Source organism: Sciurus vulgaris (assembly GCF_902686455.1).
Source record: "Sciurus vulgaris genome assembly, chromosome: 8".
Classification (NCBI taxonomy): domain Eukaryota; kingdom Metazoa; phylum Chordata; class Mammalia; order Rodentia; family Sciuridae; genus Sciurus; species Sciurus vulgaris.
The window spans coordinates 76,789,831-76,811,115 of NC_136468.1; the positions used below are offsets into that span (position 1 = coordinate 76,789,831).

General features: G+C 35.4%; 1 protein-coding gene across 13 annotated transcripts in view; it reads right to left on the minus strand.

The window, feature by feature from the left end:
* Positions 1-21,285, minus strand: part of DGKB (diacylglycerol kinase beta) — a 639,605-nt gene that overhangs the window by 565,107 nt on the left and 53,213 nt on the right. For 11 of the 13 annotated variants that reach the window (XM_079151895.1, XM_079151896.1, XM_079151890.1 and 8 more), the window contains exon 2: positions 14,721-14,974. The exons of the other annotated variants lie outside the window; for them this stretch is intronic. In XM_079151895.1, the coding sequence (XP_079008021.1) occupies positions 14,721-14,790 (70 nt within the window). In that variant the 5' untranslated portion in view covers positions 14,791-14,974. The remainder of the gene's footprint in view (positions 1-14,720; positions 14,975-21,285) is intronic. 13 annotated transcript variants of the gene reach the window in all.

Genomic DNA, 21,285 nt, shown 5'->3' on the forward strand with positions numbered 1-21,285 from the left:
AGATCAGGATCGTTGCAGATGAACTAAGCTATTCAACTGGCTCCCAGCTAACAATGTGATGCTGCCACTCTTCAAACATACATTTTTAACAGTCCACACTTTAAATAATCCCAGCAGTTCCTCTTTCCTTCAAAATTACTGTCTACTAAAAGAAAAGTCTTAACTGAATCCCTCTCCCTACAATATACCAATACAGGATGTACCATAAATGGAGGATGAAGGAACACAAATATGGAGGTGCCCAAGCCTTTTCCACTCATGGCATATTTGTCAATTGCGTATATATTACAAGTTTCCTTAGGCCCACTTACTAGATCAGACCTTCAGCATTTCTTTTTCCTGCTGCTGTCTGAGGCAACCTACTTGATTTTCACCTACATTGCTTAGGGGCTTGCATAGGCTAGCAGTGTTAAACTTGCAGTAAAAGTGAGACAGCTTCTAAGTGCTTAAACAACTTACCTGACCTTAGCATCCTTCTTTTCTGAAGCCTGAAAATGGATTCTGCCCAGGAGAAATATATTCCTTCATAGGAGCCTCTGTCCATAACCTCAGGTTATTTCATGAGCCTCTTGCTGCTTTCTGACTCCAAACCCTATTAGAACTCTCTCAAATATACCCTCAAGGATGTACTGAAAACACTTTCAAAATTACCCTTTTCTTAGCCCACAGGATTCCAGGCAATATTACAGTCAATGTTATATCTTCTTTTTCATATCAAATATTTGTATCTTATATAAATCATTCGAATTTATGGCAGTATGCGTTTCCTCATTCCTTTATTCTTTTTCTTGTTTTCTATTCTTATTTCTGTTTGGGAATAATTTGTCTGGTTTGTGCTTTGTTTTTAGCTAACTATCACCCAAAAGATAGTATATCAAAATCTAGCACAGCACAGTGATTAAATACACAGATTCTGGAAATTATCTACATGATTCAAACCATGGTTATAAAATTTATCTCTGTGATTTTAGGAAAAGTATTGAACTTCTCTGGGCTTCAATTTCCTCATCTTTATGGCAAAAATAATTACTGGCCTTGTAGAGTTGCTTGGAGATTATTATGTTAAGAAAGTTAAAACATATATACTTAGAATAATGTAACCTATGATACACTGTCAATAAACTTTTTATAAGTATTAGAATTATATGTCATTCAAGATATGCTCCGAGTGATATATTATCAACATTAACCATTTGGCTTGCCTTAAAAATGCACTAGGCTGAACACTCTAAAATAGACTCCATGAACTCTGTTTTACTAACATCTTTTGCTAACATGGGATGATTCCATGAATAATAAATAGCTGACCCATACTGCACAGGATACCAAAATAATGGTCTTGCCAGCTTTGACCTTGCAAGACTCAGGCAGGATGGAGCCAAGATCCTGCAAATAACTACAAAAAGAAACAGGAAAGGAAACAGGAGAAGAAAGGTCACAAAACAAACGAACAAGTATTCTGCCCCATTCTTTGTACTCTAGATGTGCTTTTGATCAACTACTCACAGTATTACAGGCTTTGTGGGATACAGCCTAGACCTGGACTCCCTTTAACAATTGTGTAGAGTAATAAATAGCATGGAAACTGTTGGACAAAACATTGCCCAGGATTTTTGACCTGTGGAAAGGCTACACCTAAATCTGTGCATACTATAGATAGTTCCAGAGGCTGTACTGTGGCATTTACACTGATGACAGAGATGATCAGAACACTTTGAGAAAGTAATACCAACAATATGAGAACACTTAGGACTACAGTAGTAAACTTGCTAAAGGAAATAAAACATCGAAAATGTTTACTCCAAAATCAGGATCAAGTTTTACTAATGTGTATTAGACAGAATGTCCCTTAAATAAATTTCCTGCAGAAAATATTCTAAAAAGTCACCTGTTATAGAATAATTTATACAGTATTTAAAATGCAATGATCACACAAGAAATTTGGGGGACATTATGGAGAACAAAGATCCATAAGGGATGTGGTAAAACTGCAGGAGCCTATGTCACATCTGAGACATCCACAGGTAGGCTCTGTGTGGGCACTGAAGGATAAGCACCATGGTTTCTGCTCCATGTCACCAGGTGTTGAAATCTCAGAATATCCAGTGAGACTATTAAGAACATTCTTGGGAATAGAAATTTAAATGAGCTATGATTATAACAGAAGTAAATGTTGGCTTTGAGGTGGTAAATGGAGAAACTTGGACAAAGTAGCAGCACCTCTGTTTTACTGAGTTTGTGTGGTTGATAGTTCAGAAAGTAAATATTCAACATGCTAGAAAATGCCATTATGCATATATAAGCTCCTGACCACCTAATTAAGAGCACATAGAATGTATGCAATTTTGTGATATACTGTGACATTTTTACAATGGATACAAGAGAGGACAACTTGGCAAAAGACAGTCAATTAACAATCTAGAGCTGGTAGGAGCAATATATGGCCCACTGCCAACCTCTGGCAGCCAACATCAATCTCCCTAAATGTCTAACATACTTGTGATTTTAATTAATTTAGACAGAAGCAAGAAGAGAAGTCAGAGGGTTAAGGAAAACTAGGAAAAAATAGAAATAGTTCAAGAGGCATGATTGATATATCATCACAGAACATGTGATTGAAAGCTGAGATGGTGGATGTCATGGATAGTTGGAATGAGAATTTCTAATCCTCACCTTTATGGATAGTTAGAATATCATAGGCAAGTTCATGCAATTATCCAAAAGGACATCCCACTTTCTGCCATATTACAGTCTTGGGTAGGGGAGAACTGTGGTACAAACTGGCAGATTATGTTTCCAAGGGATTCTTTCCTAGAATGGACAAATTTTCATGGTGATGGATTTGGCAGTGCTGCTGATAATAGTGTTTTATTGGAGTTCCTGTCCTGTGATACCCTGAGAAAAGTGCAAATAGTTCAAAGTTTTGGCATAACAAAATGAAGATAAATTCAGGACAAAGTCTCAGAGGACTATTAGCATTTAGTCCATTTCCCTTCTATAACTGTTGGCACAACTTTCAGTAGTCTGACCACACAAAGTGATGTGTACATGGGCAGGATGTATTGAGGAGCCCCTGAAGCTGCAGAGGAGAATGAGATCAGAGAAGTGGTGTATGTGGTCCAAGAACAAATCTCCAATATCCATAGGGAAAACATAAGCCATAAATATTTAACAGAATTGGGTAAACAACTAGGGGACTCCCTTGTCCATACAAAGGTGCAGTTGCCAGCATTTTACTCCTTTCTTGATTTTTAATGTGAGAACTTTGGTTTTCTATTAACCCCAGTTTTGAGATTGGTTTTAAGGGTAAGTGGATTTTTTATAAACTGGAAGAAACAGATGAAAATCTTGAATTCATTCATCATTTTACAGCTGCAGAAGCTCAAATAGTAACACACTTTGCTGACAAGTTATTTGTGATATCAGGTAGAAAGTAAACAGCATTCATTCACTTGCAAGGAGTTCTCAAAGCATTTTGCAAAACTGTGGCAAGATTGAGCCTGTTTGTCCCCTTCTCTGAAACCCTTCTTTTCTGTATTGTATAATAAAGCACCAAAAAATCAATTAATGGTAATAGATACTTGAAGAAAAAGGTGTGTATGTATGTATGTATGTATGTATATAGTGTGGCGGGGGGACACACTTGTGTTAAAGGACTCCTTTCTTTAAATAAAATCAGTGAATTAAGTCTCTTTTTCATGGAGAGGCTCCAGAAATACCAGAACCTAAATTCTTCTTCATATTCCCTGGATGAATATATAAAAGTGGGTACGTTTCCTACATTGAAGTATAGGGCATAATTGGGGTGGATTTAAGAATGTTGGAGTTCAAGTCAAAGGGACTTTAATGCATAGATTCAAGAACACCTTTGCATGTACTGAGAGGCAGTCTGATGGGCAAATATGTATTCTTCATCACCCTCTGGACACTGATTACAGTAGTAATGGCTAGTGTATGCTTATATTTGTTTGAAGATAATTCTCAGGGTTTCTTTCGTCTCTGTTGGTCTTGAATCAGAGGCACTAAGTGCCTTCCTTATAGACTATTATTTCAAGGGTACTTTTGTAGTAAACGACCCTGGGATACAGAGATTATGGCCCCCTCTTGAACAAAGAGATTTGTTGACTGTCCATTAGAAAATACTTGGGTTCTCTAAACTTGGGGATCTCGCATGACACAACTCACTGCTTGTACAAATGTCACTTGGCATTTTTCATAATTCTCAACAAGAAATGAAGAAAGTCAACCACACCAAACAGGAGGTGAGAGCTACTTGCTTTATTTGACATGATTAATGAAGTTCTTTGTCTAACCCACGAGGCTCATGTTTCCAACATTCATGAATCTGCAGCAGGCCGCCTTATTACACTGTACACAGGGAAAATGTCTCAGATCCACCATGGTGGATCTCTTATAAAATACAGTTTGGGGTATAAAAAATAATCCTTACTCCCTAAAATGCCTAAGCAAAGATTTAAAAGGGATTTCAAAATTTGAATATAAACTGTGTTCTAAAAAAGAAAAGAAAAAAATGTGCTGCTTTGAGCATGAGTGCATTTCTCCCAAAGTCTCTTAGAAGTAAACTGCAAAATTCAGTAAATAATAAAAGTAGAAATATGTGTTTGGGAAAAGCAGAGATATTGAACTACAGAAAAAGTAAACACAGCATAAAGAAAGCTCAGAACAGTCTAATGGTAACAACAAAAGTGATAATTAACTTACATACGGTGGCTTGCTGTTTACAAAGCATTTCTACACATATTTTATTTGAGTCTTACAACAATGTTTGAGATAGTCATCATTATTTTCTTAATTACACAGTTCAGAAATTTAAAGTTTGGAAGGGTTATGTAACTTGCTAAAGGCTAAAACAAATGTGTTAAGAAAATAAACAGCAGAGAGAGAAGACCTAAATAAATTAAACCCAAAACAAAAATCTAGATTTGGCCAAAGGTTTACCAGCCTTCTTCACAAGTTATTCCTTTTGTATATAAACTTCCATTCCTCTTGTACCCCATTTTCCTCTACAAATTTTCTCACTTATGTGGAAGAATAAAATCCCTCAAATTACCCTACTTTAGTTATGATATTTCCTTAATCTTTTTATGGTCAAGATCCTATAAAAGCATTCTCCTGTCACTTTTCTTTTCCATTCATCCCACTAAATCCATTGTTTGTTTTGCTTTGCTTTTGGTACTAGAGATTGAACCCAAGGGGCACTGTACCACTAATTTATATTTTCAGTCCTTTTTATTTCTTATTTTGAGACAGGTCTCACTAAATTGCTGAAGGTCTTGCTAAGTTGCCAAAGCTGGCTTCAAACTTGTGATCCTCCTGTCTCAACCTTCAGAGTCACTGGGAGGGATTACAAGTGTGAACGTTCACACCCAGCACAGTGTTCTTAAAAACATACCATAAAAAATCCCCTGACACTTTAAACATTCAAGACTGTATGCATGTTGGTTATCATCTTAATTTAAACCTCACTTATGACAGCACTTTTCTTCTTTAGATTGGGGAATATCATTCACACACTTACATCCTTCTTTCTTTCTGTTTACTATTTTTTAGTTGTTTTCATGGATCTCTCCCCTTCCCCCTGTCTTATAAATACAATGTTCCCTAGCATTTCCTCTCCTTCCTCTGTTTAGTCTGCTTTCTCTGAACATCTTATCTATGCCTGTGGTTTGACAACACCCACAATGCAAAGGAACACCCATTCCACATCTCTGGCTCAAATTTCTGTTCTGGGCTCTAGAGCTATATATTTAGATCTGTATGTCTAAGTCCGACAGTTCATTTGTCCAAAATCAAAACACTGTTTCTCTCTAAACTTGTCTTTTTTATATTGTTTTCCTAGATTGAATGCACCTCATTGACTTAAATTCTCTAAGATGAAATACCCTACCCTTCTTGGACCCCATATACAATTGATGCTTGATGTCAGTTCATTTCCCTGCAGATACTCTAACACCTGCTTTCCTGTGTGTTAGCAATGCTTTAACTTCCATGTAATTATGCATCTTCATTAAGTTGTATAAATAAAATATTTTCCTATGTTCAGCACACATTATCAAAGATACTATACACTTGATTTCTTCTAAAATTCAAATTTTATAATTTCATCATTTCTAAAATTAATATCCTCAATGTCTCCAAATGTTGATGGACAATATTTTACCAAAGGCATTCATGGACTCACCTTTCATGACTGTTGCTGAAATCTTCGGCACTTAAATGCATGCCCATGTGTATGCACAGATGCTCATACAAAAATATGTACGTATAACAATACATACTTCAATTCTTTCCTGAAGTGTAATATTCTTTAATTCCTTTGCACATGTTCTGATATCTACTTGGACTTTCTCTTACCTCTTTGCAATGCTTTCAATCAAAATTAAAATTCCCCTATTAACTTTAATCCAAATGAAGCAGAGCTAAAAGTTTTCTAAGAATCTTAACATATGATTAACTTACCAATAATCCATTTCATTGCTTTATCATCATTTGCTACCATATTGATCTTTCTGTATAGACTTTATTAATCTCTTTCATTAAAAGTATCTACTACTCATTTCTACATTATCAGAGCCAAACATAATGCCCAATATTTAAAGTCACTAAATACTGTTTGCTTATAGAATGACAAAGGTGAAAAATTAAGCCAGTAGACTCACTTGCTTTTGGCTTTTTGTTATTTTTTTCTTGTGGCACTTCTTGCAATAATGTAGATGATAGCAACAAAGGAAATTTCTAGTGAATAACCCCTTTTAAAATATAATAAATTAATGCTAAAGTATGAAATTCAGATATATAAGCCTTAAAAATTTTTGTTGTAACTTGTTACAATAATGCTACTAATAAATTAAGAATTATCATTTATAGAGAGGCATCATTATCCTCATTGTACATGTGAAGAACTGGAAGCTTAGAAGAGTTTACAATGATTTGTATAATGTTCTAAAGTAAACAATAGGCTATATTTTACTCCTAAGATACTGATCAAATTAGTAGGTTTTATGAAATATTTCAGTTCTTCTGACATTGGGAAAATGGAAGGAATGTACTTTCCTACTTCCTGGAAGTTAAATTTGATCATACGAATTGCTTAGACCAAAGAAATGTGTGCTTATTACTACCAGAGAGAAGGGCTAAGAGCCAGCACCCAATTCACAAGCTTTTTCCTCTTTTTTTTCCTGCTACAACAACTGTCAATTTCTAAAGTTGACGGATGCTCCATCTGCCCAGGACATAATTGAGGACAATGTGAGATAGAACCATTTGCTAACTCAGATCAAAAGTATAACTAAGAAATAAACTTTTGTTTTGGTAAATCACTGAGATTTTGTGAATATTTTAATGATAGCAAAAACTGGCTTGACTAAACCAAAACTTCATAGAAGTCATAACTTCATTATTAACATTTGTTTAACCACAAATCTAAATATAACTGATTTGTAGGGAGATTCTGAAATTTTTAAAATAATAAATATTTAAAACTCATCAAAAATTACATGTTTTGGAGATATAAAATAGCAGGAATTTAAACATTCATAGTTTTACTGTCTTTTACTATTGCAAGATTTAGGTATTGGAATATTTAAGACATGTGGACAACAGAAAAGCAAATCAAAAGGAAATTCAGTTTGAAGCAGTTCAACAAATAGAAAACAGAGCCAGAGATGGGGCAGAAGAGATTATGCAGCCAACATATATTCCAGAAATAAATAAGGGCCAAAGCCAAGAACTGCTGAGTTAATCAATGTGAATCACAAGAAACAGGGTCAGAAATGAGAGACACACATTAAAAACAGGGCTGCTGATTCAGATTTCAGATCAAGTGTTAGGACAAAGTCAAAGTATTTTAGGTAAGTCCAGATATTTTGAATAGGTAGTATATTTGAGTGAACCTCAATCAGAGTAATGGAAGGTCCTCTGGTATTAAAACCCCTCGGACACCACTATCATGACCCTAATCATAACAAAACATTGAATTCACAGCACTTTAACAAACATTTTCACATTTAATCATTAGCATGATCCTATGAGGAAACTAAGGTACACATCACAGCAGTAGACCCAAACCCAGTTTTATTTGACACCAAATTATGTGTTCTCAGACACTATGCTAAAAGCCCCTGTGCCATTTAGCCTTTTGTCTTGTACAAAGAGGGTAATTATCAATAAGTGGTTTGGCCTCCCAAAATAGAGCCAATCTAACACAGGGCATGAGAGAGAAGTAAAAGCTAATCTCAGCATGATAAATTGGGAAGAGCTAGCACATGATCTGAATTTGCTTAACAATGAATTAATACATACATGGGAGAAGGGCAAATCTCTCTTCTCCCCATATCCTTATCCAATTTTGTATGTATCAAGCAAAAAACAAATCTGAAAGACATTCTACTGCTGGATGGAAGACTTTCTTAAGGAGAGGAGTAAGGTTCTTAAAATTAAAAAAGTGCTTAGCTATGCCTTTATTACAATGCCTTAATAATTTTATTTTCATCTCTCTTTCCCCTCTCATATGTTTAGTTAAGGAAGAATGAGGGAAACTTCAGGGGTAGAAGGAATGAGTGTGGGCAGAATGGAGAATGGTAAGGCCTGTCCATATGTCAGGTAGAATGTCATTGACATTCATATAGGGCCCAGTTCAATACACCAGAAGGAAAGATCACAAATACACATTTGGACCAAGGTCCTAGTTAGCAACTGTGCTTCTTTGCATTGTATTATATGCAAAAACCCTCTAGAAGATGACTTTGGCTAATGGAGACATTAGGATCTTAATCTTGGTTCTAGCTTTCCCTATTTTGAAAACATGACTAATAACCAATTTATTGACATACCAATCTTCATAAGATACACAAATAAATTATTACTGCTTTGACTTTTGTTATCACTTACAATGTCAGGAATCTGTGCCAGATAATCTGCCAGAAACATTCAATCCTCAGAGAGAATGCTTTACCTCCCTCCCAGGATTATTGTGATGATTAAGTGAGGTAATACTTACATGTTGTTTATGGTAGGGCACTAAGAATCTTGATTTATAAAGATGATGATGATTGTCTCATTAAATCTTATATAAAAGAACATTTTGGGGTACAATTCAACTTTGTCTAGGTGACAAAGTTGAGGCCTGGGTAGTTTATGTAACATTTTCAAGGTCATCCCATACAATACCTAGAAGAAAGGACTGGGATTCAATACCATTAAATATTAGTTTGCCTTCGAAGCTGATGTTCTTTCCACCAAGTCTTGCTGAATGCCTCTCTATGGCAATAAATTTGACATCTAAGCATTTAGGCATATTGGTCCTTAATTCACCATATGAGACCATCTCAATAAAATTTAAAGAAGGTTTTGGGATGTAGCTCAGTGGTTGAGTGCTTGCCTAGCATGCACAAGACCCTGGGTGCTATAAATGGTATGCAATTTGTAAAAGTTTAGAAATGTTCCCACCCTAATAGCAGTATTTCTCAAAAATAATTTGTATGCCATACAGCATGCTTTATATATGGCAAACAAAGAGCTAATCCAAAGTGACAATATGTGGGCAGATAATGAGTCACTTGAACATATCATGTAGGTTTTACATAGAAGGTATTGTTATCTATGAAAGACTGAGTTTCTTAACCCTTTGCTGTGCCATGAAACCACAGCAGGAAGCACTGACAGACCAATAACGAGATCAGCTCAATTCTCAACTCAGCGGGAGTGAGAACTTTCTATCTCATAACAGCAATTTGGATGACTTTATAGAAAACGTAGAGAAGAGAATTATACTCCCCTCCCACATATCAATGGAAACACTTCGCATGGAGTGACTCAGCCTGAAATCCCAAACGGAGCATGGTCACAGCATGCTGCAGGCAGCCACAGCAGGCTCTGCATTAGCTGCCTGCAGCCTTTGTGGGGACAACACAGAACTAAGGCTGCCAACAGCACCAGAAGCTTTACCTTGTGAACAGAATCTAGTCTTGTAGCAGAAAAAAAAAAGATACCAGTTCTTCATGCTCCAAAATGGGGCACTTTTCTGCTTGACCAACAATATGTTCAAACAGTCAAGAGAACACACTCATTTGCCCTCTGTATCACTAAGAATTTTCCAGGTACTGCCCCCTTTACTTTACATATAAAGTTCACACAATTTAATACTTAAAACAGGTACAGAAAATGGTAAGGCACTTGCCAAAAACTGAGGTAGAGTGGGACCAGGATTTCAACATAGCTGTCTGATGTGCTAGCTGCCTACCAAGGGTTGCTGGGTCAGCATTGCTCTATTTATCTCCCACTAATTGTAAGAACAGCCTAGAAGTCAGAAGAATGGGATATATTGCAGTGACAGCAGTGAGAACCCTAAATCAGATAAGTAACTTGTGGAAATGACCTTTATGGTATCCTCTAGGTTCACTATTAAATTTTTGGTTTTTCTATGATCTCATTTATCTTGCCCATGAGTGCCATAGCCCCCCTCCAACCAAAATTAAAAAAAAAAAACAAACTTATTTAATACACAGCATGTATAAACTTAGCATGTTTCAAATTTAGCTTTAAATCAGTAAGATATTTTTAATTAAACATTTAAGCATATAAAAATTTCTTGTTAAAAAAACAACATCAAGAAAGAGAATCTAATATACCACTTTTCTAATAGAGTATAGAGGAATTTCATTTTTCCAGAAAAATCTGATCTTTAAGTACTCCTGTATAGCTAATGATATGCAGTAAATAACATGAAAAGTCCACTACATTTATGATCTTCAGATGATAAGTATGTTTTCAGTTATTTTTTGGCAATGGCAATTTATTATACAAGAATACATTATAATTGTCATATTCATTGCTTTTGAATTATACAGGAAACTTCTTGGAGGAAAAAATCCAGCACCTCTCCTGTCATCTTGACTATTTGAAAAAGGGCAGTAATTGCAATGATCCTGGAACCACAGCTATTTTATTTTATTTTTTTAATTCTCAGTTAATGTGTAGGTAACACACCTTCTCATGAAATTCATTCTAATAATGTGCTTTTCCCTGTGTCATTTTGCATTCCCAGTTCACTGAATACTTACTAAACTTAGTCTCAGTGCATTGTAATTTTTACATTTATGATAATATTTTTCAAGTTGTTTTGAGCATTCCCACAAATTGATTATTAATTCAGGTATTCTAACATAAAGATGGTCCTCTGCTTACAATGATTTGACTTAAATATTTTTTTTTTTTTACTTTACATTGATAGTGTAAGAGTGACACAAACCCAGTAAAAGCCCTGCCTCAGAATCTGAATTTTGATCTTATCCATGGTTAACAGTAGGTGGTACAATACTCTTTGGCAATGCTGGGCAGTGTCAGTGAGCTACAGCTCCAAACAGCCATGTGATCACAAAGATAAACAAGTGATGTATTCTACTGCATAATGTGTTACTAAAATATAATGTTCAATAGGTCTGGGGTATTGAGTATGTTTTCAAGTTGCCATGTTTTCAACTAATAATGGGTTCACTGGGATGTAACCACATTGTAAGCCAAAATATGTCCTCATATTCCTTAAATAATAAGATACAGTTAGCTTCTTATTTTTAATACTTGCTAAGAAATGTCTCTCTGCTTACCAATTCAAGTGGAATTTCGGTATCTGATACAGAGTAACTATAAATGATATTTTAGCTATCATAGCAATAGTATGTCTATTTTATATTAATGATTCCTTGGGCATTTTCCTTGCAAGTACCCAAACAATAGTGAACATATTTTAATAATGAAGTCAAGTTCAACATAATTATAATCCAACTCAATGTTTCTTTTTTTTTGGATTTTTATTTTTTACAGACTACAGTTTGATTCATTGTATACAAATGGGGTACATCATTTCATTTCTATGGTTGTGCATGATGTAGATTCATACTATTCATGTAATCATACATGTACATAGGGTAATAATGTCTGTCTTATTCCACCATTTTTCATACACCCCTCTCTCTCATTTCCCTCTACGTAATCTAAAGTTCCTCCATTCTTCTCTCACCCCCCACCCCACCACCCCCATTATATATCATCATCCACTTATCAGGGAAAACATTGGGCTTTTGGTTTTTTGGGATTGGTTATTTTATTTAGCATGATATTCTCCAATTTCATCCATTTATCTGCAAATGCCATAATATTCTTCTTCTTTGTACTGGAAGGATTATATCACCATAGTCCCCGATCCTCCAAGTTAAATCTGTACCTCCCTCCCTCTCCCTTTCTCTCTGTCTCTCTCTCTTTCTCTCTCTCTATCTTCCTCCATCATTTCTATCATTTCTCATATTTTATCACTTCTTGTGCATAAAGCTTAGTAATAAGGTGGGCAATCGTGGGAGTTGGTAGAAATTTTAAGAGATGGGAATTAGTGTGAGCTTTTCTGATAACTGAGGGTATGCCTTTGAAGTGATAATGAAATCCCGCAATCCCTTCATCATTTTCTTTTTAACTTCTCCGCCATCAAGTGAATAACTGCTCTGCCATGTACTCCTCACCATGACCTGCTGCCTCATTAACAGAACCAAAAGCAATCGGGACAATCCACTATACATTGAAACCTGCTAAGTTGTGACCCAAAATAAACCATTTCTCCTTACAAATTTATCATCTCAGGTATTCCTTATAGTAACAAAAAATTGACAAACACAACCACAAAATGTTTTCTCAGTCGCATAATTAAACTTCCTGAAGTATAGTATTATTCATGTCACTCTATCATTTATAATCCTTCAATGATACTTCACTGCCTGAATCTAGTTTAGCATTATGCATTTGTTTTATTTTTATAAGGTTAACTCAATTTACCTCAATTTGTGCTGATACTAAATGAGACTTACTACCCTTTCTCAAAAATATGATCAACTTTTCTTTTTTCCCTATCAATTTTTTTGTCCTTCATCTTAAACCTATTTTTCAAGATACTTTTCAAATTTTACTTTTTCCATGAAGACTTTCCTATCATTTCCCATCTCTGAGTGAAATTCAAAGCCCCACAAACCTTAGATTTTGCTTGTGGCATTTAAAATGCCCTACCTAGATGGAGAATTATTTGTGCATTAGTTTCTGGCCTTCAGTAAACTGTAAATTCCTGAGGGGAGGGTACATATCTGTTCATATTTGCATCTCCTGCAGCACTAGGAAGAATGCTCTCCCTAAAGAAGACGTTCAGATATATTTACTTAATGATTGAATATAAAACAGTAGCAAAGGGCATATGATAATTAGAAATCATAGGTAGATAATTTTTTTATCAATGTAGGAAGTATTGAGTATAAGAACACAGACAAGAAACAAGAATTTTGCTATTGTATGCTAATTTTTCCTTATATGATAAACAAATGAATTATGCTTCCTAATGTTTTGAGGACCATAGTTTGGTGTCAAAATTTTTGAACCCCCCCAACATGGTACTAGTTACACTCTTACGATTATTAACTAAGAAAGTGGGCTTATAATTATGTGTTTGGAACTTCTTGCAAATATCCAGAAACATTCTTAATGCCACTCAGGTAACTCAGTCCTCTCATTAAAAAGGTTCTGGCACACCTTTTTAATGAGCTTGTCAGAATATGGAGGATTGTTCCTAGATCATAGTATGTACCATGTAAATGGACTAGTATTCACCACTTTCATCTCATCTATTTCTTTGTATTCTAAATTCCTCCTCTGCATTTAACCTTCTCCTCTACTTCTCCTTCATATTATTCAACTCATTCCTAATGCTCATCTCCTGTGTGCCACACCATCTCTTTGCATAAATAGCACCAAATGCTTCGATTTTTGCCTCTTTTACTATTGTGTGCTACTGGTACTTTTCTTTCTTCTATTTCTTTATTCTGTCAATCACCATGTTACTCCCTCCACTCTCAACATTCATATCACATTCTCTATGCCTTACATTTTTTCTACTTATTGTCCTTCCATTCTTTTGCTGCTTCCTATTTATTATTTATTTCCTTTTCTCTTTTGAGTACCTTGACCCAACTGCTCTTCATATTCATAGCCTAAATTTGCTTTATGAAAAAGATATGTTCCTGAAAATATATGATTAAAAACAAACTTCTTGTAAATAAAATCCTACTGCCATTAATTTTAAAAACTTATTTTATAAAATGCCACACTATGCACTGAATTATCGTTTTTATCATTTTTATCAATACAAACAGTTCCATGTTGGCTTAAGTTCCTGACATGTGCTCCTTCTTTGCAATATCTCACTGTAATAGCTGTAATGTATCTATGACTCCCTACAGCCAGGCCTTTTTGAAATGATAGGTTTACAGAAAGAAAAAGTGTGTCAGGCCATATGGACCCCAGTCCAATACTGCTTTTTCCTCCTCATTGCTGTCTTCCTGTTTCTGTGGATCCTCTACTTTTCTGGTACAGCATCACCAGTCTCCACTCTGCCAATTTGTCTTTGCTTTACTTCTGCTACAGGTGGAGTGTTTTTCAAGCTTAGTTTTGCCTCTCAGAGCCTGTTTCTTTTCTTCAAGATTTGATATTTATCTTTTCCTTTTTCTCATGCCAAAAAGGTAGTCTTCAGTCAATGTACTTGTGAACATAAGACACACCTGCATCTATACATACTTCTGATAAACAGTATCTAAGATCTATCCTTGTAAATGAATGATACTTTGTTTTACAAAAATGCCAAATAAAGTCACATTATCCATGTGAATACTTACACTCAGCATATTTCTGAAGTTGGGAAAATTCTGAGGGGCTGAGGTGGGCCCATTTTTCCTGATTTGTCATGGTGGAGATGAGTTCTCTTTCATACCAGGAGAGGGATTCTTTATTCAGGTGTTGGGCAGAACTCTATGCTTCAAAGATTCCACATGGCATGTTTCATGATAAAATATCTGAAGCTTTCAAAACATACAATCTGTCCACATGAAACTGTGGTAGATGTTTGCAGTTTCAATAATGTGTTAAAACACTGAGAAAAGAAAAACATATAGATCAAAAGATTAGCATATTGCACAAAGGAAAAAAATTAAGTTATAAAATATTAAGGATTGTCAATTTTGAAGTCATATTTCAAAGTTATTTTGAATGATAACCTTTATTTTTATTCTTTAATGGAATTTTATACATATTTCCTAATACCAAATCATATACATGAATGAAATTAAAACTAAAAATGTAAGGGAGTCAAAATAAGCATTATCATCTCTCAAGTATAGAACTGCTAATTTACTAGATTTCCAGTAATTTTTTGGAATAGAGCTCAGCTATAGCATAATATTTGACATCGTGCAAGTAAATTTTGAGATTTCTATAATTTTTATTCCATCAAAGGAAGACAATAACTTTAGTTGTAAATCTGAATACATTTGCCAAATTAAAGCATTCCAAATGTTTGAAAGGCTTGCTTAATGATAGTAGATGATTCTAGTGTGAATCATGTTTTAAAATAAATACCTAGGTTGTCATGGACTTAGATTCACTGACAAATCTGTAAAGATAAACAAAGTGAAAATCCATCTGGTTTCAACTTTTTATCAGAGACTATAATCAATTGTTTAGCAATCAACCCAACTGGCACTGTAATCTTTTGAGAAAATGAAGTATTTGGAAGGAATTGCTTAGTTTCTGAAATTGCATCAGTGAAAGGTTTATTTATATAGTGATATTAGCTAAAATCAGAGTATTTATTCAGACAGGGCTCATTTGGTTTTAGGGCCTTCCTTGGCTTAACATCTCTTCATTGTTCTCCAATATCAACCCCAGGATCCCAGTGTCCCATCCTTGTTAACCTGTATTGAACAAGAATAAATACATAAAGAAGAAGAAATTTAAACCTGTTCTCTTTGGTCTTATTTGTTCAGGGTTCCTGCACTTGGCTTTGTAAGGTGGTAGTTTGTTACTTAATGAACAAAGAAGAATGATCTTAGCATGGTAACAGAGGACAAATTGCAAAGTAAACTGAAAAAAATGGGGACATGCGATGGACTTTTCTTGAGTCATCCGCCCAGTTTCTTCCTGTGGATTCCATTCTTCACACTGATTTCATCCTAACTCTCTGCTTCTCTCCAGTTGCATGCAGTTTGAGTATAAAATGACTTGTTCTGTCTTCCCTTATCCAAAGAGCGACAGATGATTCAGTCACATTTGGCACATTACAGTCTCTTGGGGCTTTAAATGTGGAGTGGAGAGTGGTTCAAGGACAGGGTAAAAGCAGTTGTAACTAATTCATTACGGAAATAATTGGATATCTGTGCCTGTCAGAACCTGGATCACCAGCTGTCTTGTCCTTTCCAGAAGCTAGTGATATTCTTCAATAAAGGATTAAATGTAGCCAGGTGTGGTGGCGTACAACTGCAATCCAAAGGGTTTGGGAGGTTGAGCCCGGAGAATCATGAGTTCAAAACCAGCCTCAGCAACTTAGTGAGACCCCAAGCAACTCTGCTAGACCCTGTTTCTAAATAAAATATTTTTAAAAGAACTGGGGATATGGAAGCTGGATTTAATTCCTGGTGCCAAAAAAGGATTAAATGTAGTTATATGCCAAGATATCCTGTTGTGCTCCATATATATGTGCAATTATTATTTTAATTAACTTTTTAAAATAAATATTTTAAAAAATCAAACATTAAGTGGGCTCAAATCAGATTGTTGCTTATAATCTCCAAATCTTCACTGATGATAATGGCAGTTAAATTATTTATTCAAAAAAATCTTTGTTGTGTCCCAGTATGTGCCAGTCAGCATTCTAGTCACTGTATATATGACAAAGATTGAAACAGAAAAGATGCAGATTACATCAATTTCAACAAAATGTCGATGTTATTGAGAGCATACAGTATGGCACTCTCCTACTAGCATTTATCATTAGATATTAGATCATTGAAGTTTTACAAAACAACTGAAGAAAGACAGTTTCCTATTTTTATAAGTAAGGTGACTGACATTAAGTGACTGGAATCTGGTAGGTCTGGCAGAGACTGCTAGAAGTTCATTTGATAGCCATTCCCCCTTGCTTCCTTGGTAACAGAACCTTCATTTTATTAAGTGAATGTATATCCACCAAATTGACTACACCCAGGTTTTGTTCATGGAGAAGTAGCCAATAAAGATGTAAGTAGATATTGGTTGAGGCATACAGAAATTATTAATAAAAAAGCTGGAAGTGTTCTTTTAAGCATTTTTTATGTCTTCCTCCAGCTCCCTACCAGAAATGTTGACATGTTTGCTATAAATTTCACAGTTTCTTGTATTATTAATAATAAATAAACTTGAGAAGGGAAGCCAGGTGCTAAGCATAGTAGAGCACAATAAGGTAGACCTGGCTAGGCATATAACTAACAGCAGAATAGATCTGGGACACTACCCGTTTTTGTAAATAAAGTTTGATTGGAGCAGAGAAATATTCGTTAGAGAAACCAGCAAGAGACCAGGTTTTAAAAGGATACTTAGTAAAGAAGTCAGGACATTATCCTGAAGGCAGTAAGGAAGAATGAAAGGACTACCAAAAGAGGAAAAAAAAAAAAAAAAAATCACAAACCTGATTACACTTGCATTTTGGAAAACACATTCATTTATTTTCTTTCTTTGTCTTGTGTTATTAAAATAACTTCTTAACTAGCTTCTTGAACTCTCTCTTTTCTTTAACCTGGCTAATTCTCAAATTCCACTTGCTATTCTTGAATGGTCATGAACTAAAGTGATCTCCAGAGGCCTGATGACTTACCAACAAGAATAAATCATAATAGTAATGGTAATCAATCCCACCAAGGCAAAAAATCACTTATGTTGTCCTAAGGAGATAAAAATCATTAAATAATATGTTAAATAATTGATTATAAAATATAATATTGAAACAAATAAAACAGTGATGGAGTGATGGTGTGAATGAGTGTGAGACTTTCAGTTGAATGACCTGCTGAGAACTTGGTGAGTAGACAGTATTCTTATAAAGATCTAAGGATTTAAATTTGAGTTTCATATACTTAAATGAGCTGAAGTGTAGATGGAGAGTAGTTATCCAGTCAAATCTTTTAACTAGTGGAATCAATATATCCCAAGCTTGTCAAAAGAGGCATGCTGCTGGTATAATATCAAATCCAGAGGCACGGCTTTTCTTCATGCCTCAGAAAGTGATGAAAATGATGGCTGCACTTTCTCATAGTCTCTGCCTCTTCATAAATGTGTAGAAAAAAATGCAACACTATTCAACTGAGAATCCCTATAGTGCATTCACAGATTTCCTGTTTCCCTGCAGAAGGCTTTCTTTAGGCACATAAAATGAGTGCCAGGAGGGATCCACTTTATTGGCTTTTGGAAAGCAGTCTAATTCTGGCTTTCTCATCGAGTCAACAGACATGGCACGTTGCCTAGTTGGTGGCAGGAAATAATTATGTCAGAGGAGTTGAAGAAGATTCTTTGGCCCATTTTACCTGGGCTAAAACATTCTCCATAGTTAAGGAAGGAATCGTTTACCCAAAGAAGGAGCTATTATGCAAAATCTAGATAAATGAGTCTTATAACCCTTGGATGCAGTGTTAGTCACATTAAGTATAAATATTTACAAATGTATCACAGGTCAGTATGTCATGATTTCAATCATCAAATAAATGTTGGTAAACATTATGGCACACTGAAGAACACATGTATACAAATTTAAGATGTTATGATGTCTGGAAATATTGACTAGATTTCCAGGGTCATCAGCTTCAAATTGTAAAGTAGCAGTGAAAAAAATCTTGGGGGTGAGAAAAATACTGGGTCAAATCATAATCATAGAATTGCTGAATGAAAGGTAAAATCAAATTAAACAGAATATTAATTCTATAATTTGATTTATAGGTATTTATTTATTTAACCATGAAAATAATTTAAAATGAGACCCAGTGGTACGCTAGGCATTGTATCAGAATCTGGGCATGTACTAAGTGCTGAATAGATAAGGTCACTTAACTCCTGGATCTTGTCAAAGGTGAAAGATCTATATTAAATCAACCAAGTATACAAATTAAATAATTGTAAACTATGATAAGCTATATGGGGAAAAATATAGGCAACCTTGATTGTATAAAAGAGTACACCAGGATTTCCTGGTCCAGAGCTATGAAGTCAGCCCTCTGTGGACTAAAACCTTGAGTGCCAAAATAAAATCTTCTTCCTCTTATTGTTCACATCAGGTCTTTTGGTCATAGTAGTGAAAAATCTGACTAAAGCATGTCTGAAGATGATAATTGTGATTGGACCCTGTTGAATAAGAAGCAGTAGGCCACAAGAGTAGGGTGGAAAAATAGTTAAGAACTAGATCAGTGAAAATCTCTAGAGGTCATATTAAGGATAGTAAAACCTTCCATAAGTGATTATGAAGGCACTGAAGTATTTTATGCAGACAATTAATTTTTTTGATGTATATTTTGAGAAGTCCATTCTGATTAAAAGAAAGGGGATGAGAACGGAAGTGGGAAGAACAACTAGGAGGCTTAAAATACAAGGTAAGAGCTAATGACTTTAGGGAATGGGCAGTAAGGACAAAGGTTTAAAAAAAAAAAGTCAACATATTTTTGAAATTGAACTTGATAATGAATAGCTTATGTTGTGAGTAGGATGAGGGGATCGAGAATGACACTTATATTTTATTTTTTTCACTTGTGATCTTTGAGATGAAGATCAGGCATCTTAGTTGAAAGTACTAGTAGATGATCAGTTTAGAGCTAAGGCATATTATTATAAATTATTCAGTACAGGTAATATTTTAACCAATGGGGTAGGTATGTCTGTCCTATATGATGAATATGAGGTTGTGACACTATGTTCTGCTAAAGAGAATTTGCCATTCATCTGCAAAGACTACAATCAGCTGATAACCTTTCTTCCTTGCTGTCTTTAAAAACTGACTTCGTTTTTAAGCCAAGGTCAAACTTTACAGACAGGAATCAGAGACAAAAGATGATAGTTTATGCCATTCCTGTGCAACAGGGACTCCTAACTAGTCTATATTTGTTCCAAAGCTCCCCATCAGACTGACTGAAAATATATCAGATCTGTGTGTAGCCTCAGGCTGCTCCTGACTGGTCCTGCATCTCCCACTCCCTTTTCACCTGTGTCAGATGTGCATCATAACCTGAAGGGTTTCTCTACCCTATCCTGCTCTATTTTTCCTTCTTTTTATGTTTAAGAGGAATACTTATTGGTGAGCATGTACATCCCTAATTTGGTCTCAGTGTTTCCTAGTAAAGGATTCCAGGTATCAAACTCCCAGCACAAAACAGTTGATACACTTAAAATGAAAGGATTATCTAGGAAGTATAGTCAAGGATGAAGAAAGCTAATAGAGACTAATGTTATATCTGGTACTAACAATAGTTGGGAGCTTATCAAGTCTAAAGCTGAAAGTTGGCTTATCAACATCCTGAAAAGACAGGATGTTTCAGCTAACAGACCTAGAGTAGCTATGTAGAGAGCTTTCTGATTAAAAACTACTAAGATCTGAATGCCTTCCCCATTTAGCTTCATGTTAAAATGTAATCATCATTGTATCAGTATTAAGATCTGGGGCTTTCAAGAAGTGATTGGGCTGTTCTGCCTTCATGGGTAGGATTAAGGCCATTTTTAATAGGCACTTTTTGAACTCTTTTGCCTCTTTGCCCTTCTGCCTTCTGCTCTAGGATGACACAGCAAGAAGGCTGTGGCCAGATGCTAGCACCTTGATCTTGGATTTCTCAGACACTAGAATTGAAAGAAAACAAATGAACAAATTTTAGAGATTCTGCTCCAGCAGCATAAAATAAGTTGAGATAAGAGCCATTCCCTTATGAAAAATACTCATCTGTCTTAGAGCGAACTAGTTGGGCAGCTGGGGTAATTATCTTTCTCCAAATCTCCCATCTCCTCCAGTGTCTCACATTAACCAAACTCAACATGAGCCGAGGGTAAAGGCCTCTACCATAAATCTCACCACTGTAAAACAGCCTCATGAGGCAAAGAGCAAGATGAGAAAGGGCAAATGAGGCATCTGAAGTGGTAAGGATAAACTATCCAACATATCTGGGGCAAGAGTGTAGTAGGAGAAAGACGGTCCAGGATAAACCTCTAAGGGGGTTCCCACATTCAGAGGTCAGCTGTGGAAAACACACCTCCCTCACTTCCCTCACTTCACCTCCAACAAACAACTAGAACAATGTGGTGTCCTAGAAGACAAGAAAAAAGGGGAAAAAAAAAATCCTTCAAGGAGAAGGTACAAGGCACTTTTCTAAAGTTGCTGAGTAATACATCAGGATGATGAATGAA